The 12457-nt window shown below is 47.9% G+C and overlaps 1 protein-coding gene across 1 annotated transcript in view; it reads left to right on the forward strand.

Annotated features, from left to right (window-relative positions):
* Window positions 1-6066, forward strand: part of LOC144752988 (E3 ubiquitin-protein ligase TRIM39-like) — a 239784-nt gene extending 233718 nt beyond the window's left edge. The window contains exon 6 of the mRNA XM_078640799.1: window positions 5214-6066. Within this exon, the coding sequence (XP_078496925.1) occupies window positions 5214-5626 (413 nt within the window). The 3' untranslated portion in view covers window positions 5627-6066. The remainder of the gene's footprint in view (window positions 1-5213) is intronic.
* Window positions 6067-12457: the final 6391 nt, after the last annotated feature.

The raw sequence follows: 12457 nt of genomic DNA on the forward strand, positions 1-12457 counted from the left end.
TCCTTCCAACAAACATAGTGTACTCTGTTCAAAGGGAAACGTCTGGCAGTGATCCAGGGAACAATTTGACAGCAAAGCAAACATCGTATAACACATACAGGATAACAAGCATACTTGATTATTGGAAAGTTTCATCCCATGAGCCGATGCAAACTCTTGGACAGTGCAATCTGACCCGATCTGAAGGCCTGCTCTCACAATGGCAACATTAAAATCACTAAGGCTGACTGCAACTAGATCAGCACCAGAACTCTTGGGATCAACTCGCAACTATCAATCATATGCTAGAACGTAGCTGGTCTTAAAAAGCTCCTCAGTACAAACTCAGCAAAAAAATACCCTCAAACAATGACATCCTTTGTTTACCAGAGACATGGGCTACCGAACCTTTAATTCTTCTAGGTTTACATGAACTTCACACCGAAGCCATAAAACGCAATAGCTTTGGGCAAGCATCTGGCTGCCTTTCATAAACCAAGCTCACAGAATAGATTACTTCAATTGCAACCAACACCACATATCTGCAAGCAGCCCTCATCAGTGGGCTAAATAGCAACAACAACTCATTCTGTCTACTGTTAATTAACTGTTATGTTAACCCTGCCACAAATCAAAAAAAGAAAACCAGCATTGTCAACAAAAATGTAGCACTTATTAAACAAATACGTTTCACATTTCCCAGTTATTGTCAGTGACCTGAATACTTAGGAGCTGGGGAACCCGCAAACCCACCCCCTATCTTCCATAGAGTCTGCCCTCTTGCAGGGCCTCTTTCAAAATTGCAGCCTGGGCTCGGTGCATGTCATTAAACCGGTTGAGGATCCCCTCTGGTTCCCACTCAACTCTTTTAGCGGCAAGTCCACAATTGATTACATCGTCATTTCAGATCGCTTGCCCAAGAGTCAAATTCAACAGCAATATGTACCGTCCACCTCCCAGGGCATTGGGATGCACTCCTAAAACAAGCCCTATGTGGTGGCTCTGGAATCATCCAGACGCAGGCCACCCACGTCCACCCACTAACCTACATATCAAACCAAGGGAATTATACCTTCTCAAACGTAGCCTTTCAAAGGCCCTGAAGGCAAGTAAAAAAGGAACAAAAACTTGCGCACACACACAATCTCAGCCCTTCCCGCAGAGCACAGTAAGAAAGTTTGTCAGATTAGATCGTAGAAGGCTGAGTCCGAATGGCTGAAAATATTCACTCTCCTCAAAGAAAGGGAACACATTCAACTTTGGAAATACATCAACCAACACAGTATCACCGGTCAGACAAAAGAAAATGGAGTGGCAGGCGACAAGTGGGTTAAGTACGCAAAACAGCTACACTTTAACTTTCAGAATACATCATACACCAACCCACAACAATCTTCTTTAGTAACAGGCCAAGGTCACCAAAACGCCTAACATTGCTGAGGTAACTGATTTAATCAAACAAATGATGACCGATGGGGCCCCAGGACCTAACGGGGTCCCTGCATCAGTGTTCAAAGTCTCACATGAGTACTGATTGTGACAGCGTTCACCATTCTTCAAGCACGCCTATGCCACCTTAATAATTCCATTGTCATGGAAAGGTTCATCCTCTTCCCAATTTACAAAAAAGGGGACTACACGAAACCGGGAAACTATCGCCTCATTGCTTTATCAGACCTAGAAGCTAAAGCGTATGCAAGAATACTACTGAAAGAACTAGAAGCCTGGGTAAATGATAACATCCTTCCCCTCTTTCAGTCAAGATTTAGGCCCAAAGGTTCTACCACGGATAACATCCTAGCACTTGGTTACCTGGCACATCAAGCAACACACAACCGACTCAACCACCTCTCTTTTGCGGTTTTGTGGACTACAGCTTGACTGGGTGGATCGGAGAAAACTGGGGGAAAACCTAGACTCCTGGGGAATTCCCAGACAGTTACTAAACGCAATAACAGCACTACATCAGGGAACCTGGGTCCACATAAAGACCAGCTAATCTACTCCCCATACACACCCTATTTTTTAATCTTTATACAGCAGACCTCGGCAAAGCCTGGGAAGGTGTATGTCTAGTAACACCAAAGTTTGGGATAGTGTGGCTACAAATTCTTCAGTATGCCGATGGCATCGCAATAATGGACCATATGCAGACCGGCCTACAGAAAGCCCTTAATGCACTCCACAGGTACAATCAAAAGAACAATCTCATGGCGAATCCAGGAGCAGACCAAGATACTCATCTTTGGGAAGTACCCTTGAAAGAAAACTGCCCAATGGCGCCTAGGTGATAAGCAAATTAAAAGATGCACGAGTTACAACTATCTTGGAGTCGGGCTAGCAGACAGGGTAAAACCAGTGGCCCATCTCAAGCATCTAATAAGCAAGGGGGTCGGCATCATTTACAGTTTAAAATGTTTAAACCAGCAGCTACATAGTCAAACCGCAGAACCCATCCTGAAAGTCTTGAGACAAACTCTTCCCCTCCCTTTTCCTGGCGCATTCAACTGGTTCCTCATGTATTTCCATATTTCTGCTTACAAGAAGGTTCTAATGCTCCCCCGACAGGCCAGGAGAGCCAGAGTGAGACTGGAGCTGGGACTCACTTGTCTGGATCTCATATGTTTAGGGGACATAATAAAATATTACATCAGCACTCTGCATGCCTCAGCACACTCATTGAAAGCTCAAATCAAAACAATCTTCGAAGAAGCAGGCTCCCCATGGCAGGCCCAGTTGGCAGCGGCCGCAAGTTTACTTGAAATAGAAGTTAAAAACTTGCAAATCCAGGACATCCTGGTCACAGCCTGGAAAAAGTCAGTGAATGCACAGGTTAAGAACATTTCATTTAAAAGGGACCTTGAAAGCTTAAGCCTCCAACCTAATTTCTCTAAACTGGTTGCCTCCTATATCCTGGGAAATCCTCCGCCTTATTTTGAGCAAGACTTGACAGTTCAAGTTCAGAAGAGAATCTCATACAAGAGACTTCTTACACTACTTATCGTGGACTTTTATCCTGGGCTCAGCAGGACAACTCAATCGCTTGTCGTCTATGTAGATACCAACGCAAATCCTGCCTTCACTTACTGTGCTGTTGTCCAAAGATGGCTAGTGAGCAACATTGCTTGGTAATCCCTGTTTGCAGGGCTCATGGCCTTAGACACTGCAAAGAAGTCTCAGACCTGTGTTTCTCCGCCAACACAGCAAAAACCAAGGTCAGACTAGGGAAATTCACTGACGCCATTCGGGTCGTTCTTACAAATACTACTAAAACCACCAGCAGCAACTAGCTGGCCGCCAAGCCAGAGCTACAATGATTTAATGGCCTGCATAGCAAAGAAGGAAACTCAACCGACTAAGACTAGAAGACCAACCGTGCACGTCAGACCAGCCAACTCGCGCATCCCGAGTCAAGGAAAATACCTGCAAACGCTGTGTTGAACCGTTTTTACACACAGTTAATGCTGGGACAGTTAACACAAAGGTTGTAACCTATCACTATAAAGAAACATTAATCTACTGGGTTAAAGGACCCACTCATATGAGAAAATTTGGTCCATAGACGCAGTTGTTTTCCCTATGCACTAGCACTTTAGATTCAGCCTGGACTGCTGCTTTTACAATTTCATAGATTTTAGCTATCCCAGATATCTGACCTAGAACATGCACGTTGGCTACGAACTTAAAATCTTAATTTTATCCTCTTTTTCCTTCTTTTATTTTTGTAACCCGATACATGAAAATGAAGCATATTGTAATGATTTTAACTAATTGAACAATAAAAAAACACTTAGTTACTGGCTAGTACAGTGTGCCTTGGTGTAGCGTAGTCACTCTGTACCATCTAATGCAGTGTACTGACTAGTACATTATACCATAAAGTAGCTATGTACCATCTTATGCAGTTTACTGACTAGTTCTGTATATCTTATAGTATAGCTGTTACTTTGTACCATCTAATACTGTGTACTGACTAGTGCAGTATACCTTCAAGTGGCTCTGTTATGTTATGTTAGGTCATTTTAAAGAGCGCACAGCTGCCCCAGCAAAGGAGCATCCCAGCCCTAAAAGCAACAAAAGGCAACTGACAGCAAAAAAAAATTTAAAAAAGAGTGAAGACTGATAAGCTAAAAAAAATAAAATCAACTGGTAAACAGAACGGGAGAGAACTGCAAGAGAGGTCTACAGTGAAGGGAAAAGATGAGTCTTAAGATCCTCATGGAAAGCCAGATAATTGTCTATGCTTCTGATGGGCTCAGGGAGAAGAGGTTCCAGTGTTTAGCTTCCCGTGAGCGAAAGAACACCCACCGGCGCAAACTCTACTAACCCCGGAAACAACTACCAGGTGTTGGCCCATCGAGCGTAGATGGCGGGTGGGGGTGTAGGAGGAGAGCAAGCCAGCTAGGATGCCAGGGGAGGAAGAATTCAAAGTCCTGAAAGCAGTACAAGGGGACTTAAACTCCACATGTCAAGCCACTGGCAACCAATGTAATCTGCGCATAGCACTAGAAGTAGTAGGCATGAAAGAAGAGTTCTAGCGGCTGCTTTTTGGACCCTCTGCAGTCTCATAATCTCTGACTTGTTAGCCCCCAAGTAGAGTGACTCTGTACAATCTAATATAGTGTACGGACTATTCTATGATACATTCCAGTAGCTCTGTCAATCTGTACCATATAGTAGTGTATGGACTAGTACGGTATACAGTGTAGTAGCTCGGTCACACCTTACCATCTAATGCAGTGTACTGACTTGTACAGCAGACCTTCTAGTAGCTCTGTCACTCTGCACCATTGAATGCAGTTTACTGACAAGTACAGTATACGTTCTAGTATCTATTATTCTGTGCCATCTCATGCAGTGTACTGACTAGTACAGTATACCTTCCATTAGCTCTTACTCTGTACCATCTGATAGTGTACTGCGTAGTACAGTGCCCTATCTGCGGCAGTGTTTGTGTAGTACAGTGTACAGTCTAGCACTCTCTCTTGTAGTGTTGAACACTGCATGGTGCAGTGTAGTGTGTAGGAGAATGTCCTGTCTATGTAGTGCTGTTTGGTGTAGTGTGCGCTTTAGATAAATGTACGCTTTAGTGAAGTGAACAGTCTAGTGCAGTACGCTCTCTAGCGCGCTTGCTCCTTCCGGATGTGGCTTATATTAATCATATGTAAAACAGAAAGCAGTAATTACAGCCTTTTTTTCTGTCTAATCTCTAATTATGAATCTTTTCTCTGCAGTGATGGTGACTCTGGATCCTGACACAGCTTATCAACAGCTCCTCCTGTCTGAGGAGCGGAGACGTGTGAGATTCAGAAGCACAGCACAGATTCTGCCAGACACCCCCAAGAGATTCACCTACTACCACTGTGTGCTGGGGAGAGAGGGGTTCACCTCCGGCAGACATTACTGGGAGGTGCAGCTACTGCAGGAGGGTGGAGGGTGGCATGCGGGGGTCGCGGCAGAGTCTGTGAACAGGAAGGGGTTCTTCACACGGTCTCCTGAGGCGGGAGTCTGGGCTGTGCTGGTGCGTAATGGTCAGTACAAGGCTCTCACCACTCCAGAGACCTCTCTATCCCCTTGTAAGAAGCCCCAGAAGCTGGGAGTGTTTCTGGACTACGAGGGGGGGGCGGCTGTCCATGTACAATGCTGACTCCATGGAGATTCTCTACACCTTCCCGCAGGCCCGCTTCACAGGAAGGCTTTTCCCGTACTTCTGTCTTTGGAGAAAAACTGAGCTTAGGCTACTGTGAGCTGCAGGGAGCTTCAGCCCCTCATCCTTCCCTCCTGCCCCCTTCTGCAGTGATAACATGTGACCAGGAGCACAGAGACTCTCTTTGGGGATCAGTCTCTTGGGCGAGGGTAGTAATTCTAGTGTCTGGAAAAAAAGGTTTCTTTCATGTAGATTTATTAATGCATAGATGTCAGCCAACCCCCGATGTGAAGAACCCACACCTCAACTGTCGATCCCTAGTTTAAACACCAACTTACCGAAGAATCGTCTTCACAATTGTGGTATTTTAGTTACCAACACCTTGGTAACATGATGCCACCTGTTCTACAGTTGCTCCTAATAAATGCATATCACCCCAATACCTGCTTGTGTCCTCTTCTACAAGCTGGCGATGTCTGGGAGCCTGTAATTCATTCGTATTCTGGATGCCTGCAGCATTGAGCGTTGAGAGTAAACAGTATTAAGACATTGCGGGTTTCAGAAAAGAGGACCCTTCTGTGCGTTCCAGTAGTGAATGTCCTTGGCATAGTGTAGCAGGACGTCTACAAGCAGGAAAGGTTCACATGCTGCATAATTGACGGAGTGCAGGTCTGGCATGAAGGCTCGTGCAGCTAAACGGTGCATGCTCAGTGCACGTGGTGCTGAACTGCTGCCTCCGTAGTGCAGCCTGCGGGCGAGTCAATGACGCACGTGCTACGTGTGCACGCACGTTCCATTAATGCATCATGATCTTGGAAAGCCCAGGAGCTGAGGAGGCAGTGTCGGCAGCTGTATCGTGAATAAAGAAGTGTGTAGTAAATGTTCATAAAATCACCTAGGCTTGTAACTTGAAAGTAGGTTTATTCCGCTCAAGAGAATAACAGCGACATCAGAGAAAGGCAGGCATCAACTGCCAGAATGCCCACATTCCAATACAGAGCATAGAATGCCCACACAACAGTATTCTTTCTACAAGTGCTTGAGAGGAACAATACTCAGAACACTACATTATCCCCATTCCAAAACAAAAGAAGGAAAACAAGGAAAAGAAAACAAAAGAAAAAGAAAGAAAGAAAGAACAAAGGAAGAACGCTAGAAGGGAAAAACAGCATATAAAAGAACAAGAAAAACTACAAGGGAAAAACTGCAGATAAAAGAACAAAGAAAATTACCTGAACCTAACAGGAATATTACAAACTCTCAAACTCCTGCGAAGTTCTGGCACAAAGTTTACACCATTACACTTTCCATTCACTTTCCTAGAATTAGAACCAGAAGTAGTCAAATAGTCATTACAGTCAACACCCTCATTTTTAACTTTTACAATTTTACAAATGTTCCACCAATTCTTGTTATTGACCCGCACAGCATTACCACAAACTTTGTCAACAACTAATGGTTCAGAGAATTTACTTCTTCCCTTTGTAACATGAACAGGATTTTTGATACTTACAACATCTCCCACACAAATGTTTTGAGGAAAAACCTTCTTTCTTTCATCAAAATAGACCTTCTGTCTCACTTGAGCCCCAACAACTTTTTCCCTCACAAATCCATCAAAACCATCCATAACATCCATTTTCACCCATTTCGACATCCAACCAGGACAAATTTTCGTAGAAGGTTTCCTCCCTCTTAGAAGTTCAAAAGGAGATACTCCAGTCGACGAATGCGCTGTAGTGCGATAAAACCATAGCATGGAACGCACCGCATTCTCAACCACACACTTGCTAGCGATAGCCCACTGCACACAATTATTGAGTACCCGATTCATCCATTCAACAAGGCCATTTGCCTGAGGGTGATAAAAAGAACTCCTCTTGTGTGTAACACCACCTTGTTTTAAAAAAAAACTCAAATTCTGAACTCACGAACTGTACACCATTGTCCGTCATGACATAAGAAGGAAAACCTTCCCTCAGGAAAATATCTTTCAAAAAGAGAATCACATTGGCTGAGGTTGGCTCACTGATAAAGCAAATCTCTGGCCATTTCGAGTAATAGTCTATGGCAACAATAGCAAAACGTGAAGAAGATGGTAAAAGAATAAATGGGCCAACCAAATCAACTCCAATCCTCTCCCACGCTCTCTGCGGAAACTGAATAGGTTCCAAAGGGGGTGTCCTTACCTTGTGACTTTTGTCAGAGTATTTACAGATAGCGCAGTTATCAATCAATGTGTCAACACAAACATCCATTTGCGGCCACCAAAATACATCCCTCAACCTACGTTTTGTGAAAGTTTTCCCTAAATGTCCTTCATGAGCACCATCAGTTAGGCGTTTCCTCAAACTCTCTGGAGGAATAAGTCTTCCACATCTCAAAAGAATACCATCCTCTACAGTGAGTTCTTCTGCAATTTTAACATAGGTCTGAAACTGGCCAGATACATTCTTCTCTTTGGGCCAACCTGATTTCAAGTATTTAATAACTTGAACAAGTACCTCATCTTTCATCAACTCCCTTTTCCACTCAGCTTCATTTATAGCACACATTCCCTCAACATCCAAAGCAGCAACAAAACAATCTTCCTCATCGTCTTCCTTTTCAAAATCGGAACAATTACCAGTAATAGAGAAACGTGAGAGGTAATCTGCCCTAACATTCTTCATTCCAGGTAAATAGACAATGTCAAAATTATATTTAAGTAATTTTGTTGATAACCTAGCAATCCTCGGTGTATGCTCTTTGATTTTCTCACCTGTTAAAATAGAGACTAAAGGACTATGATCAGTTCGTATTACAAAGTGACTTCCCCAGATAAAAGGATTGAATTTCCTGACCGCCCACCAACAAGCTAATAGCTCTTTCTCTGACAGAGAAATTCATTTCAGCCCCTCGCAAAACCCTCGAAGCATATGCTACGGTGTTATCAACTTGGCCATTCTCTTGAGTAAGCACAGCTCCAAGACCAAAACCACTAGCATCTACAGTCACAATACATTTCTCATTTGGATCAAAAGGCTTAAGAATTCTGTCACTTACTAATTGTAACTTAATCCATTGGAAAATTTCTTGACAATTTTTATCCCATACAAAAGGCACATTCTTCTTTAACATGTTTGTTAACGGTTGAACCCTTGATGCATAATCTTTGATCAATCTAGAATAAAATTCACTGAGACCAATGAATGACTTCAATCCAGATTTATCAACAGGAGGACAAGCATCTACAATGGCTTTCAACCAACCAGGACGAGGTTCTACACCATCATGGGAAACAACATGTCCAAGAAATTCCATTTTTTCTTTGAGAAAAACACATTTCTCACTCTTAAGCACAATCCCCTTGTCCTGCATAATTTCTAAAACCTGATTCAAAGAATTGTCATGATCACACTTGTTCTCGCCAAAAATCAAAACATCATCCTGGAAAACTATGACTCCAGGAGTATCCTTAAACATTTGACTCATTAGTCTCTGGAAAACTGCTGCCGCCGACGTGAGGCCGAACGGCATCGTGCAGTATTGAAAACTACTGAAAGGAGAGACAAACTCCGTCAAATGTCTAGAGGACTGACTCAACACCACTTGAAGGTAAGCGGAGGCTAAATCCAACTTAGTAAACCATCTTGCACCTCTTGTGAGTGACAACAAATCTGTAATTTTCGGCAAAGGGTGCGAATCAATCCAGATGTTTTTATTAAGACTGCGCAAATCAACACACACACGCAAATCTCCATTCCTTTTCCTGGCGACAACAAGTGGAGACAACCACAAGGATGACTCTATTGGTTCTATGATCCCCTTCTTGCACAACTCATTCAACTCTTTTTCTAGACTATCTCTTACGCTAAAAGGGACACTTCTGACTTTATGCTTTACGGGTATATCTCCATCTTTCACTCTTATCTCATGGGTAAAACCTTTTACCATCCCAAGACCCTTTCCAAAAACTGTAGGATACGTGAAGGCCAATTTTTCTATATAATCGTTTGATTCTACTACACTTACTTGTTCCTTAGTACCCGGTCTGAGAACCAATTGGAAAAGACCTTGGTGGAACAACCCCAAAATGTTTAACCCCTTTATCTGAAAGAAACAGGTTAGTATTAGATTCCTTACCTTAGAATATCCCCAGGCGTCAGTCTGGATCCGGAAACTTTTGCGTAGCAGTACCCCTGCGCGTCGGTAGGCGTCGTCTGCAGGCGTCCCCTGCGGCTCCGCGTCGTCGGCGACGTGCGCCGTGATGACGTCGCTGGAGTATATAGACGCCGCCTCCGCGCGCTGACGTCAGTTCTTCTTTTTTCCGCGCCAGTTAGCGCAGATCCGAAGAGCAGTACTCCGGTCTTTTGACCAAGTTTTTGTTGACTTAACTCTTTCTTCAAGGTGCCGGTAGGATGCCCGGGTTTAAGAGTTGCGACGGGTGCGACCGAATGATGTCGGTCACCGACCACCATCGACTGCCTCCGGTGTCTGGGCGCGGACCACGACGTGGAGTCCTGCGTCGACTGCCGGGCCTTGACAGGTAAAGCTAGACGGGAGCGGTCCCGCAAGCTGCTCGAGCTCCGAGTGTCGGCCCCGCGTCGAGAGCGGTCCCGGTCCGGTCAGAGGTCGAGGGAGCGGTCGAGGGAGCGATCGTGGAGCCGCCATGAGCGCTCCGGGAGTCGCCACCATTCCTCTGGTTCATCAGGTAAGCGACACAAGAGGTCGGGGCGTTGTCATCGTACCCCCAACTCCCCCCGACGCCCGCGTGATGCGGCCGGGGGTTCGGGTGGCCCCACCCCCGCGTGGGTCGCCGACGCCGTCTGCCCCATACCCGTCGGTCCCTGGGGAAGGCGCGTCGCGCGAGGAGATTGAGGAGTTCCTCATGGCTATGAGGGCGATGTCTCCTCCGGCGGGGCCTATGGCGCCTGCGGGCCCGTCGGTCCCGTCTGGGAGCCCGAGCGGTTCGGGTGCACCTGCCCCGACGCCGCCGAGTGCTCCGGCCCCGGCGCCGCCGGCGGCTCCGGCCCCGGCGCCGCTGGGCCCTTCAGGGTCGTCGCCGGCTGGTCCACCGGCCTCTCCGGCGCCGATTCCATTGGGGCAACCCGTGGTGCCGCCTCCGCGCGGCGCCGTGATTCCGCCGTCGGTTCCGGCCGGCGTCGGGTCCCCGGTGCCGGCGCCGCGCGGCGCCACCCCCGTTCCCTCTCTGACTCCTGACGCGGAGTCGGACCGGCGTCGTCCGACGCCGAGTCCGGCGCCGTTGGGGCCCATTGGCTCCGGGGAGCCGGTTTATATCGTCGACTCGAACTATGGCGATGAGGACGATTATGGAGAGGGTTGGGAGGGGTCTGAGGACCCTTTGTCACGAGCCTGCCAGTATGACGTGGACTGGGTAGGTGACTTAGGTGATGCCAGTGGTCTGGACGAGTCGCCCAACCCTGGGTTTGTCTCGCCTTCCCCTGTGGCGTCGGAGGCGGGGGCTGCCTATTCGGTGGTCCTGATGAGGGCTGCCAAGGCCTTGAGCCTTGAGCTCCCCGTCGCTAAGGTGAAACCTAACATCCTCACCGAAGTATTTAAACCGCAGTCATGCCCACAGGAGCCTCTGCTGCCGTTTAATGAGGCCCTGACGGATGTCCTTTTGGGCACCTGGTCCAGGCCCGCTTCCGGTGCACCGGTTGACCGGAACGTTGCCAGGCGTCACCGTCCGTGTTCGGACGACCCTGCCTTCCTTTCCACCCGTCCCTCCCCGGAGAGTCTGGTGATCCAGGCCTCCACTTCCCAGTCCGCATTCCCGTCGGCTCCGCCCGATCGGGAATCGAAGCGATATGACCAATTTGGCAAGAAGGTCTTTTCGTCTTTGAGTGCTGGACTGCGGTCTTGCAATACCGCATGCCTCTTGGGCCGCTACACCCACTCTCTGTGGGACACGGTCGCGGAGTGTCTGCCGCAATGCCCGCAGGAGGTGCGGGACAAGCTCAACCAGGCCTTGGTTGAAGGCCGGGACGCGGCGAGGTATTCGATAAGATGTGGTCTTGACACGACCGACTCGCTGGGACGGGCCATGTCCACGACGGTGGCGATTCGTCGCCATGCTTGGCTGAGATCCGCCAACTTCTCGCCGGATGTCCAGAATGCCCTCATGGACATGCCTTTCGATGGCAGTCGCCTGTTCGGTGACAAGGCGGACAACGCGCTTGAGCGCTTCAAGGACTCCAGGGTCACGGCCAAGTCCTTGGGTCTTTCGACCCAGCGCCAGCAACCGGGTTCGTTTCGCCCCTTTCGTGGCCAGGGAAGGGGCGGTCCCACGCGTGCTGCCAGCCACGCGCCGCAGAACGCTCCCCAGCGCGGTGGCGGCCGTGGATTCCGCCGTGGTGGCGGTAGAGGGCAGCGGCGAGGTCAGTCCACACCTCCCCCCGCAGCAGCCTCCAAATCTTCCTAGTCCGAGCTTTCGGGCCCATGTGACGCCAGTGGGTGGCAGGGTTCGCCATCACCACTCCCGCTGGCGCACGATTACATCGGACAGGTGGGTGCTGCAGCTCGTCCGAAGGGGCTACTCCCTCCCCTTTGAGTCCACTCCTCCAGCCATGCCACCGCAGAACCACCGTGTGTCGGGGGACCACTTGACACTTCTGCAGGAGGAAGTTACGGCCCTCTTGGCCAAGGGGGCCATCGAGCGCGTTCCTGGGCCAGAAGTAGGGTGTGGTTGCTACTCCCACTACTTTCTGGTGCCCAGGAAGGACAAAGGGGGCCTACGTCCTATCTTGGACCTACGGAACGTCAACGGCTTCCTCCGGAAGGAGAAGTTCAAGATGTTGACTTTGGCTCAGGTCTTGGCTGCTCTAGACC

Source organism: Lissotriton helveticus, chromosome 5_1 (genome assembly GCF_964261635.1).
Source record: "Lissotriton helveticus chromosome 5_1, aLisHel1.1, whole genome shotgun sequence".
NCBI lineage: Eukaryota > Metazoa > Chordata > Amphibia > Caudata > Salamandridae > Lissotriton > Lissotriton helveticus.